This window comes from Pyxicephalus adspersus, chromosome 5 (assembly GCF_032062135.1).
Source record: "Pyxicephalus adspersus chromosome 5, UCB_Pads_2.0, whole genome shotgun sequence".
Lineage (NCBI taxonomy): Eukaryota > Metazoa > Chordata > Amphibia > Anura > Pyxicephalidae > Pyxicephalus > Pyxicephalus adspersus.
In genome coordinates this window covers 93,907,294-93,922,373 of record NC_092862.1, presented here as the reverse complement: position 1 = coordinate 93,922,373, position 15,080 = coordinate 93,907,294, and the positions used below count along the sequence as shown (strand labels likewise).

At 38.9% G+C, this 15,080-nt stretch overlaps 1 protein-coding gene across 3 annotated transcripts in view; it reads left to right on the top strand.

The window, feature by feature from the left end:
• Positions 1-638: 638 nt before the first annotated feature.
• Positions 639-15,080, top strand: part of HECW1 (HECT, C2 and WW domain containing E3 ubiquitin protein ligase 1) — a 154,752-nt gene continuing 140,310 nt past the window's right edge. For 2 of the 3 annotated variants that reach the window (XM_072412159.1, XM_072412160.1), the window contains exon 1: positions 639-876. In XM_072412159.1, coding sequence (XP_072268260.1) covers positions 844-876 — 33 coding nt within the window. In that variant the 5' untranslated portion in view covers positions 639-843. The remainder of the gene's footprint in view (positions 877-15,080) is intronic. The other variant, XM_072412161.1, reaches the window with a different exon arrangement.

The window sequence follows — 15,080 nt, the reverse complement described above, 5'->3', positions numbered from 1 at the left end:
GCAAGCATACAGGTTCTTTATAGTGGAAGGGACGTGCTATGTCTGCAATAAAACAAACTCACCTGCCTGTTGGCAATCTTTTCTAAAATGTACACTCTTGTGAGCATGCGTAGGAGTCATGAGAGCATAGGAAATATAATTTTAGGCTGGCCAGTCAACATGGCCATTTATTCTAAACCCAGAAGAGGACTTTGTAAAGGGCTATGTAAAGAAAAGTGAATTTAGTAAAATAATTGTGAAAAGGCAGGTCAATTTATTTTATTGCAGAAGAGACATTGCTTGTCCTTTCTGCAATAAAGAACTTGCCTAATTTCTTTTAAAAAAATTCAGGTTTAATTCAGCTGACAAAATCAATAAATGTTTCATTAGTGTCTGATCTTCCTTTAGGCAACCAGTATTGTGCATGCTATGTGTTTTCCATTACAAACTGTTTAAAGCCAATGAGAAGCAAGTGACACAACCCAGCCTTGGCTGTAGGAACCTGAAACAAATGAAGTCTGTGGAGCTTGGAAGGATGAAGTATGCTTTCTGTAGGGTGATTGTAAAGGACTAGGCTGTGCTAGGAGGAGGGATGGGAGGGATGGGAAGGACCTGGCATCCAATGATCAGCAGCTTGTGGTTGGATGCAGCTTTCCTGGTACCTTGAGAGTGAATAGTGAAGGGAGGGGGCAGAGTGCAGCAGCATTATTATAGCGTGTAAGCACATCTGCTGCCTGTGCTGGAATATGGTGCATGTACTGTATGTCAGGATTGCTGCACATCTCTGCTGAGATCTGTCATTATTACTGCAGAGTCATGAATGACACGTGCTGGATATAACACCTTGGCTTGGCACAGTGGATTATGATTTATTCTGCCCGGACACTTATTATCCAGGTAAGGTCCCCTAATTGTGACTATGTTCTTCTTTGTTAGGGCCTCTGCTATTTAACCCTGTAGCTGCCAGCATTGTGCACAGGACTGGATCTGGTGTCATTGACTTTGTGTTGTACACCCCTACCCTCCTATCATATAGATTTTGCAAGCATTGCGCAGACTGGGGATGGGAAAGGGGCCTCTGTGTTAGCAATCAGTAATGCACAATGCGGATCTCACTACCTGCTGCTGTCATCCCATTGCAGGTACCATTAGAAGCCTTGGCTTGGATGATTTAAACCGATTAGAAACTGACTCAACCCCCCTTTACCATCTCCACCACCCCTCCTCCCTTTAGGATGTCTCTGTTAATTGCTAGTAGCAGAATGGCCTGACTATACATTGGGAAGTGTTCCATATGGGTGGCTTTGGCTTTAAACAAAGGGAAGCTCAGTGCAGCCTTTTTAGTGACAGCTGTGTCTTAGCATGTGACACAATCAGCAAGCTGCCTTGGCATAGTGGTCCATCAATGGTGATGGGTACAATAGCCAACATGACTTAGGTGGCATTGCTCTCTGGTATGCTACAAATGTGCCATTGCAGGGTCTATGAATAAGCTTTGCTGTTCTGATGTGAATGGGAATCAGCACTGGACAGCTCCTCTACTATACAAGCATGCTATTCTACAGTGCAAAGAAATATCCAAATCCACTGCAGCCTTGTCAGGAAGGTGGTGGGGCTTGCTGTCTGTTGTAATCTTGGCTGTCATAGGTTGGATTAGTAAAGCATGGCTTATTGTTGGTTGATCCCTGTTTATTAAATCATATATCACCCACAAGCATCATGCAGTGAGAATGATACAGAAATCTGCATTGAACCAAAGCTTGCTCTTCAAAGGAACCAAAGACAGCTGCATGATGCTGATATCTCCACAGATCTGTTCTTGGTAGCATTGTAGCTATTTGTATATGTGTTTAGGCAATCCACTACATGTATAAATGACCTTTACACTGGAGGTACATTTTCCTGGATAATACCCAAACTCAGGTACTAAGGGCCTGATTTATTAAAGCTCTCCAAAGCTGGAGAGAACACACTTCCATCAGTGAAGCTGGGTGATCCAGCCAACCTGGAATAGATTTCTTCAAAGTCATTTGTTATTTGCTAGAAAATGTTTTGAATTGTTGACCACATCCATTTGAGATTTGCTGGATCACCCAGCTTCACTGATGAAAGTGTATCCTCTCCATCCTTCGAGTGCTTTAAATAAGGACCTAAATCTTTAAAGGGACCTTACAAGGTCAGGCTGTAAGGCTGTGTTTGGAAACCCAATACTTTCTTAAAATGAAAATCTAGTAGGTGTGAAATGTTTATCTCATTGTTAAAGTCCACAGACTTATTAGCTTTAATACTTACACTGACTTGCAACTTGCATGCTGATAAAAGTCAAGAAAAAGTCAGACATTATTGTTTATTGGTTCTTGGTCAGAGACTCATTAAAGCCAGGTCAACATGATCACCAAGTTATAGACATTTTTTTATGAATTTGAATATAAATCGCTGAATCAACTAGCCAATTGCTAAAAAACCACAGTTTCTTTCTTCATTTTTCTTACAAGCTTATAGACATATTCAGAAGGAGTGGTTAGCAATGGGGAAAGTTATTTTACAACAGGGTGCAAGGTTTATGTAAGCTTGGTGGGCTCATGTTTATTTCAAGTGATATTACTAGGGAATAAAAATAGGCATTTCTCTAAAATATAGGTACTAAAACTCTTAGCTTGCTACAGGATTTACTGAAGTCTTGAGAACTCTGTCTATGTTTCAGACATCCAATCAAGTTTTGAAACAATGAACACATGTAAGTTGCTCTAACCTGATTGAATGCTAAAGCAAATACAATAAAATATTTTGCATAAACTGATAAAGTTCTGTAAATGTTTAATTTATTTTGTTTCTACATATAAACGTCTGTATCTACTATTGTGAGTTCAGCATGTTTTTTACATTGTTATCCAGGTTTGAAATTCATTTTAAAACAGAAACTCATTTGCACCCACACTTTATTGTGTGAAGTGAGATGTTGGTTGCTAATGTCATTTATAGAATTGTCAGAGATTGAAATCTCTAAATTCATTACTTTGTAGGTGAATATGAGAGCCTCCCTAGGCTGACATCTGTGTCCATTCATTACCATCTGACCCAGGGTGGGTCTGAGACCATGGGCTAATAGTACTCCAATTAGTAGATGTAATTCTGGCATTCTTTTCAGGATGTCCCTAGCAGGTGGCCAGCGCTGATCTGTGATTATATTCAAATTGCAGTTCTTACTGCAGAGATCCCATTAAAACTTTGGCTTTTCCAGTAGGATTCTTGTTCAGTGTTTTAAATTTTCAGCAGGAAACAGCTGATCAGTCACATTATTTCACACACTGATGTATCTTTATTCTAGTGTGAAATTGTAACTGTCTTCACAGTACGTATATTCTTACAGGCAGAGGAGGAATATTTAAATGAATTAGCTGTCTTTCTTCACATTATTGTAAAAGGAAAAAAAATAAAAACAAAAAAAAAAAACTTGTACACAGTTTTGAAATGAATTATTTTATTTTTCAGACTAAAATAACAATGACTGATAATTAACTGAATTTTAGAATAAATATTCATTGAGTAGCATCAGCTTTTAATAAATTTATGTTTTTTAACCTGTAGTAGGCAATATTAGATGGGGTTCTTTTGTTTTTGTTTGTAAATTCCAAATACCAATAGAACTGCTGTTGAAAAATGGCCGAAGAAAATCATTAATGATGTCACCCATAGTAGCCAATGATGTGAGGTTTTTTTAACCATAGAAAAAATGGAGAAGAATGCTAATGACGTAACCTATAGCCGCCAATAGGATATTATTTGTTTTTAACCATAGAAAAATAGCTGGAGAATGTGGATGGTTTCACCCATAGCAGACAATAAGATTCAGGTTTATTTTTTACTTGCATAAGGAAACAAAAGATTAAATCATCTCATTACCATAGGTATTACCTCCTGAGATCCCAGAATCCCAGAAGAGAGATAATCAACTTCATTAATGTGCAAAATATTTGGGAGCTTTTTTTGGCATGTGAGCAGAAACTGCACCAAAAATAAACATTTCCCTTCGATGGGTTTTTGTTTTTAAACAATGATATTTATGGGTGGGGGTATGAAGAGTTTTGTGATGGGCATAAAATGGCTAATAGGGGTCGTGACTACAAAAACATCAAAGCCGTTTGGTATTATTCACTATAGTCCCATTTACAAGAAATCATTTTTCACAAACATTGCATCTACAAACAAGTACTTGTAAACAGCCTTTGCCTTAAAGGTCTGTACTAAATTCAATGCATTTCTTCAAGCAGCCAATTGTATGCAGAGCGAAGAACAGAGAATGTCCCTATTTGTTCCCAGTTATACAAATCTCCTTTATTTGTGTAGATGGAAAGGAACACATTATAAAATCTGAGTAAACAAGCCTATTTATTTTTGGTTATTCGAACAAATGTCTTTTACTGAATGTATGGATCTGCTAAAGTTTATTTATAAATCAGACTTGCAGTAAAGTTTTACAGTTGAATTCAAACCCTTCAAATTTTTACATTTACAGGTTATATATTGTTTTATAAATATATATTCTCTGATGGAAGTACATACTCCTAAATTTACTCCACAATGTAAGATCCTCATAGTGTGCCTTGGAAACTGCAGCAAGTCAGAGAGAGCCTGTTCATGTCTGAAGGCCATCCAGCATTATATAGTGCCTTCTGCCCCAGTTTTTTAATCCCTGGCCATGCTTTTCATTGGACTTCAATAATTTCATTCATGGAGGTTCGGCACCACATGGGAGTGTTACCTAGGACATGCAAATTCTGTCTGTCTCTAAATGCCTACTCTTCTAGACTGACACACACTGTAATATTTGAATAACACTTCTCGAGAACCAGCCCACAGCTTGCATCAGAGCTGAGAGCTCTTGAGAGGAGTACGAGGAACATTGTGATGTTTTCTGGAATTTCTTCTGCTCCCCCCCACTAATCATAATTTGCTTGCATTGCAAAAGCATCATAAAGATTATGCCAAAAATGTATTGGTATATTGTTGTGGGGAGAGTGCGTTTTAATCAGGGAAACCAAAGTGTAATCAAGCCAAAGTTGATTTTTAAAGTAGATTTATTAGGCCAGTGAAATGCAGTCACACTTGCTTTAACTCACAGTAATTATCTACTTGCTCTGGTTGGCCAATTGCAAACGCTTTACATCTCTTGGTGACCATTGTCACTGGGAGTGAAGTTACAAAAGGAATCCAAAATTTCACAAGCAGAAAAAAAACATTCTTACTCAATCTAAAATGAAATAATTGGGATTTAGACATGGCATAAATGTTACATGGGCAGCAAAATTTCTTGCACTAAATACTATTGGAGTGCAATTGTCTAGTGCAATTGTCTTCTTATTCATTTACATTCGGGATTATTCATTATGTTTTCACTTTCAACCAATAAATAGGTAGCCAGGTTTAACTTTTACATTTTGAAGTTAACATTCTGCTATCATTAATTGTCACTATTGGTAAAGGCCTTCTGAAGGCCTTTTTCAGTTAATAATTTTGTTTTGTCGGTAAAATGCATCAGAGAAGGAATAATGGCTGTCCTATGGAATAAAGTTTCATCTAGGGAAAAATTACTTTATTGCCTATGCTAATCGGTGCCTTACAGTACAATGCCAGGACACAACAAAAGTAATGGACTTTAGCTTTAACACTTTTATATCTTGTATGGTATTTAGAGGCTTTCATTTGCATAGGGTAAATAAAGGGCCAAAGGAATGGATCAGGTGGATGAAAAGGTGTAGTTAGATCTAAGTACATTTAACATCTAAGTGTTTTCAGGTCCCTCCGTAGAGTGCAAATGCCTGTGGACTAGGACCGCTTTTAGACTTGCTATCAAAAACTTCCACTTCCAACTACCCCTATTTTTTTGTGTGTTAACTGAAATGTTTGACAAGATCTTTGTGCCGCAGTTTATGTGTGGTTCTTTCTCCAGGGGAGGAATTGCAACCACACAGCCAATAGCAACTTGTTGCTTTCAGGGACCTCACCACAATCCTTCACAACTTCAGTTCTATCAGTTAAATAGGTGCGGTTGGGAGCACAATTAATCCTGTAGTAGAATGCTGTGGTCAACCACAAGTGTAAAATGGGCTGTAAAGTTAAGTAGCCCATTGACTATGCTTACATTTTAAAATTGCCTTTCTATTTGCCACTATATCTGTAAACAGAGACTTTATATCCAGTGCCACTCCCGACCCTACTTGAAAAATGCTACTTCATTTGCAGTTTGCAGTTAAATGACCTAATACACTATTAGTACACCATTATTGATAGAAGCTATGTAGAAGGGACCCATTCATTGCATGCATTTAGTCATGTCTTCATCAGATCATGATCAAATATATCTTTCCATACTTTCTTGGAAAACCCACCTATTGTTTTCATTACTGTACTATAAATTAGACAGTGACTTTATAGCATATAAAACTAACAGTGGTTATGCAGTCTGATTTTCTTCAAAAGTATACTGCCCTTAGCATTTTGTTGCCTTATTGTTCCTTTTTCTGCTATGTCCTGCTTAGTCTGTTATGAAGAGTAGATTGCAGGAAATATCTACCAATTGTTTAGGAAATGAATGCAAGAATTGTTCTTCCTGTCCGGATAATTAAAGACACTTGTAGATGACTTGGACTATTTTGGACACCACTAATATGAAAATGAAGAAACAGAAGATCCCATTTTTGCAGCATTACCATATGCTCTGGGATCTTCCCTTAAATTATTTGTGTGGTTAGGGAAATCACAGAACATAATGTACTAAAAACTCTGTATGTTCACTACTAAAAAAAGCTACCTCACCCCAAATACACATACAATAATAAACTCTGCCTATGCAGTCTTAATATCAGTTGCTGTTAAGCTGCATAAACAGTGGGAAGGAATTCCATTTTTTGATGTGTCACTGTGAGCTTCTTTCTGACACTTTATGTAGTATGTGAAAAAGTAGAGCATGGATTCTACTACAGAGGCTGCATATTTGATCACCCAGCCATTGATGCCATAAAAGCATACTGTAAGCATACTTACCTTAGGTGCTTACACAATTTCAAAATATTTTTTCCACTTTTGAAGTAACCACATTGCCTCTTCAGTTTTACTTTCTCCTACCCTCTAATATTTTATACACACATGGCAAGAAGATCATACAGTTATTCATTCAATATGCCTAAACATACTGAATCAAAAAACACCACCAAATAACCCCCTATTCAATCAATGAAGCGTGCTCTTAATTTATTATGACTCTCCCAAGTCAATCTGAAGCCGCAGACATATGTGGATTACTTCTGATTGGTTGAACAACTATCTATGTGTGCAGCAGAACAAATCTTAATTCATGTTAAATAAATTATTGGTTTTATGTTATTGGAAATTAATATGAAATTGTTTTTATCAGAGAGTTCTACAGATAAGTTCTACTATAAGAAATAATGCTTTTTTTCCTTAGAATTAATCATGTAAGATTTTACATAGATGTTCAAGAAAGAGAGAGGGAGAGAGCGAGCGAGAGAGAGAGAGTTTTTTTGTGCTTTTTGTAGTACATTTTTTCTATTAAAGAACGGACCCTTTATTGTATATAGAGCATGGCACAGAGTGTCACACATATTAGCAAATGAGCAGTGCTGTAAAGAGCATTTTGTAAGACAGCAAGAAGCAACAATGTGGGCAGTGTTGAGATAGGGCTATAAATCTATAGTTTGCATATTATTCTTTGAGAATATGAATGGCCTAATAAAGACAAGGTCAGATCACTTTTTCAAAACCTGTTATCAATCATCTTTTATAGTTGCTACTGTTCAATGAAAATGGTTTTATCTGAAAGTGCATTTTCGTGCATTATACTGCAATGCATAGCTTCCTGGCAGTCTGTTGTGATGCTGATCCCATTCCTTACTTTGAATTGGGTAATGCACAAAAATGGACAGAAATGTGTGCAGTGGTACATTGTAAAAATATAGTGGGAACATCAGATATTGCTGTCTATGTCAGATGCCCTTGCGTATCACACACTATGTGAAGTGCAGTGAACTGCACTGTACCACACATAATGGGAACCAGGCCTTGCTAGAAAAGAAGATAGGAATTTCCAGGGTATATATATATATATATATATATATATATATATATATATATTTATATATATATCGTGGTAGGCTAATGTGATAGATCTGCTCTGGTTTCCTTTTCCCTGGTTGACGGATTTTATAACTCACCTCCCGTACTTTTTCCATAACTGCACTCACTGAGCTCAGACAGCCACCGTCACTCCCAAACGTGCAAGGATTTCCGCTTTAAGTCTTTCATAGCTTTAATTCATAGCTTCTTTGCTTTAATAAACTCCTGAGTTGCTTTGGCTGTATGTTTTGGGTTCTTTTCCATCTGTATTATGAAACGCCTCCCAATCAATTTGACTGCATTTAGCTGTATTTGAGCAGACAGTATGTCTCTGAACACCTCAGAATTCATTCGGCTGCTTCTGTCCTGTGTCACATCATCGATAAACACTAGTGTCCCAGTGCCACTGACAGCCATGCACGTCCAAGCCATCACACTGCCTCCGCCATGTTTTACAGATGATGTGGTATGCTTTGGATCATGAGCTGTTCCATGCCTTCTGCATACTTTTTTTCTGCCATCATTCTGGTAAAGGTTGATCTTGGTTTCATCTGTCCAAAGAATGTTTTTCCAGAACTGTGCTGGCTTTTTTACATGTTTTTGAGCAAAGCCAATTATAGCCTTTCTATTTTTGAGGCTTATGAGTGGCTTGCACCTTGCAATGCACCCTCTGTATTTACTTTCATGCAGTCTTCTCTTTATGGTAGACTTGGATATCGATACACCTACCTCCTGGACAGTGTTGTTCACTTGGTTGGCTGTTGTGAAGGGGTTTCTCTTCACCATGGAAATTATTCTATGGCCATCCACCACTGTTGTCTTCCGTGGACATCCAGGTCTTTTGGCGTTGCTGAGTTCACCAGTGCTTTGTTTCTTTTTAATGATGTACCAAACTGTAGGTTTTGCCACTCCTGTGATTGTAGCAATTTCTCGGATGGGTTTTTTCTGTTGTTACAGCTTAAGGATGGCTTGTTTCACCTGCATGGAGAGCTACTTTGACACATGTTGTCTGTTCCACATAAAAGCACCCCCCCCCCAAATCAACTCTGGACCTTTTAACCTTTTATCTGCCTAATTGATGACATAACAAAGGAATTGCCCACACCAGCCCATAAAAATAGCCTTTGAGTCAATTGTCCAATTACTTTTAAGCCCCTGAAATTAAGTGATTGTGTAAAAAAAAGGCTTTAGTTCCTCACATTTTTATGCAATCTTTTTGTTCAACCCACTAAATTAAAACTGATAGTCTGCAGTTCAACTTCATCTGAGTTGTTTCATTTAAAATTATTGTGGTAATGTACAGAACCAAAATTTGAAAAAAGTTGTCTCTGTCTAAATATTCATGGACCTAACTGTATATATATATATATACATGAACAGGTGGTCCCTGGGTTACATATGAGATAGGGACTGTAGATTTGTTCCTAAATAAAATTTGTATGTAAGTTGGAACAGGTACATTATTTTAATAAATGCAATTAAGACAGATGTTTGTCTCAGCATATTATTAGGCAGCACGGTGTCATTTACTGTGTAAAATCTTCACTGTGAGTTAATCACAAACTAAGCAAAAAAACAAAAGAAAAAAGAAAACTTTATGGAGCCTAGACATTCAATAACTTCTAGAACAAGCTGTGCTTTGATATGCAAAAAGAAAGAACTGCAGTATTTGTCTTAGTCTTTAAAGAGTTACAAGATGTTGCAGAAGAGCTCAGTCTCAGCTGTGTTTAGCAAAACATTACTTTTGCAAGTCATGCAAACTGCCCCCCTCCCCCCATCAAGCCTCCGTCCTGCACACAAATGAGCAGGGGATTCCCATTTGTATCAAGGAATTGTCCGTATGTTGGATGTCCTTAACTCGGGGACTACCTGTATGTATATGCAAATAGTGAGCAGTAAATTAGCTTTCTAAATAAGCCCTCTCAGTAGCTACAGATACTGTGGATCAGTTCATTCTCAAATTCCACAACAGAGGTACTAGCATTAAGGTGCCCTACTGAGGAAGCACAAGCAACATATTAGTGATTTGTGAGCCGGTAAGATGTAAGAATGAGTTACAAAATAAGTAATACTTACAAAATAAATAAATGTTGATTTATAAAACGCATTGAATAAGTTTTAAACTTGAATGCTTTATTTAATTTGCTGAACACATTGTAAAAATGCAAGGAACCATTTAATTTTTAAACTATCACTACACTTTTTACATTTTGCTATGCATTTTTGCATAGTCTTTGATGTGATAACTTTCCCAGTTATCTGAGAAGGGCCATGTCAACAGTACACAAACCAGAACCATTATAGAATTAAAGATGTACATTTATAGACTAATGGTCCTCTTTTTGTAAAAATTCTTGACTGTGATAATAACTGCTAAAATTCTGTTGTGAATGGGAGTAACATACAGGTAGTTCCCAGGTTACAAATGGGATAGGGACTGTAGGTTCGTTCTTAGGTTGAATTTGTATGTAAGTCGGAACAGGTACATTATTTGAATAAATGCAATTTGGACAGATGTTTGTCTCAACATATTATTAGGCACCATGGTGTCAGTTACAGTATAAAATCCTCACTGTGAGTTATTCAGAAACAAAGCAAAAAAAAAAAACTTTTTGGAGCCTAGACATTAATTAACTTCTAGAGCAGGCATAGGCAAACTACCACCCGCGGGCCGTATACGGCCCAGTACGGTGGTTTCTCTGGCCTTTTAGGTGTTCCACGGCTCTGGCCGGTGCCACCCCGAGCAGAGTCAGGAGAAGGACCTAGCTGGGGGGGGCGGGGCGCACTTGAATATCAAGGCACTTAAAACAGGGTGTATACATCCATTGCGAGAACATCCTAGTTTTACAGTATTTAGAACAGCCTAAGAGGTACCTTATGTGCCAAATTATCTGGATACATCCCGTCAGTGCTTTTTTTGTATGAATAAAGGTGCTGGAACTCACATCTTATTAATCTCCAGAGTCCAGACACCAGTGCATAATGATTTTGTACTCGTTCTCCTTGTATTGGGTACACACCGAACTTTTATTACACCCAGACCACCTCTGGACTGTACTTACTGCAGTTTTGGTTTCAGTAAGTTTTTATTGGTATTTGCACATCATGTAATCAGTAAACAAATAAAAAAAATATTCAAATGTTGTCTACAACACTCAGGAACTCAGATACATATATCAAGACCATTTTGCAGGCACTAGTGTTTGTGCAGAACTATAGGGACGAGGCCTTAAATCCCCTTGGATATGATACACAAATACTAATCCTTAAAGACAGTATACTGTCCATAGACACAAAACACCAACACAGAACAATAACAACATAAAGACAAGGGGACAGGAAAGTAGAGAAAGGGGAGGCTGGTCGCTCAAGTAACTAATTTCCATCTTCTGGAATCATATTTCATTCATACACCCATAGTTATATAGACAGCATTGATCAGTCCAAGCCCATAGCCATAAAGTATTTGATCCATGGAGACAATATCTCCTGGAATTTGGGTACAAAATCATCTAGTAAAGCTCTAATCTTCTCATTCACTAAAAACCAAGACATTTTATTCTTCACTTGCGCTAAAGTGGGGACAGCAGACCACCAGGCCTTGGCTAATACCATTTTAGCTGAGGTAAACAGGTAGGTCAACAATTTAAACTGGTTATGCGTAGAAACCCAGGGCTTCAATTTTAAAAGGGCCTTCACAGGGCGTTCAGGAAAAGAGCGTTCCAAAATAGTATAAGCCATTTGATATACACATGTCCAAAATGTCTTCACCGTGGAACACTCCCACCAAATATGATATAGTGTTCCCCCACTTCTACATCCCTTGAAGCAATCACAATAGTAGGCAGGTTTAAACTTAGCCAAACGAAATGGCACTATGTACCATCGCATCATCTTTTTGTAAATGGCTTCCTCCGCTAACGCATTTATGCTGCAATGTGCTGCCGTATTCCAAATTTGTTCCCATTCTTCCTGCTCTAACAACATGCCCAAGTTCGTTTCCCAATGAGGCATATAGGAGGGGGTGAATGTAAGTTTCTGTACTAGGTCACTATATGTGGTCAAGAGGACTCCCTTCGCCTGATAATCTTGTACAACCGCTCGAACCGGGTCATATTAAATGAGCCAGAAGACCTCCCCAACCTGGTCTGGCCAAAAGGCTAAATTTGTAAGTATTGAAGGATTCCTGATGATGGAGCTTCATGAGTACTGTGAAATACAGTAAGAAGTATGCCAAATGGATTGATGAAATGATGTAGCCTATAAAGATCTTTCGCCGGCCACCAGCTAAATTGCCTCGGTTCTTCCATTCCGAGTATAAAGAGTGGGTTCCCCATAATAGGAGCCACCGGAGTATGCGGGGAAAAAAGTTCACCCACCAATTTTAAAGAATCCCAGATTCTCGGTGAATGCTGCAGTATAGGATTAGTTATGTGGCAACGCTGGGAACATGGAATCAGAAGTAGCGCCTCCACCGACACAGGCTCAGCTGCTCCAGCTTCCAAGAACACCCAATAAGGGGGTTATGGTCTTGAACATATTATGCTAAGGGAGGCACTACGTGCGCAGCGTTGTAATATGAACTCAAGTGGGGTACAGAGAGGCCCCCCCTACTCTGTTGCTGGAAGAGAGTATGTGGATGCCTGGAGCCCTAAACAAACTCCAACATCTTACGTTGTAATAATTGCATAACGTGTGCAGGAACACCAACTGGCAAAACCCACTGAGGGTATAGAAATTTTGGTAACCATGACATTTTTATAGACGCTATGCCCCCCAGCCCTGAGATTTGGTAACTTTTTGAGGACTCCATCAGCCCGAAAAGATGCCGTTTTAGATCTGAGATGTTGGCGGAATACAGGGTGTCATATGATGGTGAAATATAGATTCCCAAATAACTTAGTCGTCTCGCCTCCCATTGGAAGGGAAAAGACCCCTTTATGGCTACCACAGTTTCTTGCGGCAATGTAAGATTAGGTTTCTTACATTTAGTGTTATTCATCTGATGTCCAGAGAACAATTGAAACCGTTGTAGGACATCCATCAATTTAGGCAGGGATACCATGGGGCTGGTCAGACAGAGAAGAACAAAGCCCAGTTTTTCCAGGAATGACATAAGGTACTGCCAAAAAACAGAATAGAACGCTTTACGAATGTCTAGACCAAGTAAGAACGCTGGGTTACTTAATGTCCGGGCCTTATAAATTAAGTGCAATACCTGTTTGGTTAGCAGAAATAATTGAGCCAATTCCTCTGCCCAAGCAGGCCGCCAAGATTGCTGCCAAGATCTTCGCATCCAGGTTGAGAAGAGAAATCGACCTGTAGTTGGACCAAGTCATAGCATCAGTGGAGGGCTTTGGTAGCATACAGATATATGCATTGAGGGTACCTTCCTATAGTAAGTTGCTGTAAATCCATCAGGCCCTGGACATTTGCTACGAGTCCAAGGTAATGTGGGTTTCCATGGTTTCCTGCAAAAATGTTGGAATTGTAGGAGACTAATGCTCAAAAAACCTATCCATAGCCGCCCTATTGAAAGATTAGGGCGCCTGATAGAATTTGCTCAACTGCGTGTAAAATTCCTGAAAAATTTGCATAGGATTACTAATGAGGCCTATCTTATTGATTTTAAGCCGGTATGAGCTAAAACGGTGTTCGGAGCATCTCATCCTGTTCGCCAGCAATGTATGCATTTTATTGCTGTATCTGTAAAACTTATTTTTGGACCATCTCAAGGTCTTTTTGGCCAGAGAGGCGATGCAGAGATTTATTGTGTCCGGGTCTGCTCTAACTGACGCCTCACATCATGATTCCAAGACGCTGCGTATCAGGTACATATCTCTGCATATTTGGACACCAGTTGAGTCAAATGTGCCATGCGTTGCTTGTTGATTTGTGAAGCTGTTTGGATGGGACAACCCCTAACTACTGCCTCATGTGCCACCCAAACCGTGTTCGTCGAGGTTGCTGGTTGTTCATTGATTAAAAAGTGTTTAGTAAGGGTCTCCTGAAGTTTTTGATCCACAGTGGGATTGCTTAGCAGAGAGTCATTAAGTGACCACCTAAAGGAGTCAGGCATTGAGTATAAGGAATAGAGAGTAGCATCAAGATCAGACCACAAAACAGACAAATAGTACAGGTCTTAATCAGTGGCAAAGGCCTTTGATGCACTAAGATCTGATCGATGTGAGTGAACAATTGGTGAGAATGGGAGAAATGCGTATTATCCAGATCCGTTTTTCTCAGGTGTGATTCTTGCCAAACAACCGCCAACATCTCAGATCTAAGTAACTCAAGCAGTGAACTAGAGGAGGGAGACACCCTATGCTTTGCAGACATATTAGACCCACTCTTTCTATCCAGCCACAGCATCAGGGGAACATTGGTGTCACCACACAACACCAGGGTTCCCTGCGTATGCCTATGTAGTATTTGCATGAGAGGGGTAAAAAGTGGCATCTGATTGTCATTAGGTGCAAAATATGATAACAATGTTACTTTAGCATCATTTAAACTACCTACAAGGATCAAGTATCGACCCTGAGGGTCAGCCACTTCAGTGTCTAATTGAAAAAAACATTCTTCTGGAAAGTAATAAAGATGCCTCTGCGTTTTACAGGGACATTGGGCAAATACAACAAAGGATAGAAGGCGTGAAATACCTTAGGTAAGATGAGGTGGAAAAGTGCATTACCTGGAGACATAGTATATCAGCTTTGTGTGCATAAAAAGTACCGGAAGGCCTTCGACCGCTTAATTGGCGAATCAAGACCCTGCACATTAAGGGAAACAATAGTTACTGCCATAGCTCAAGAGGGGCCAATACTCAGTTATATATGGTATATGTTGCATGGATATATGTGTTATGGACAGGGTCTTTATGTTTGGCCTGTGAACTTTAAGCTAGGGAATGATCTTTACTGAATTGTCTATTCATTCTCATGGACCCATTGATTTAAATATTACAT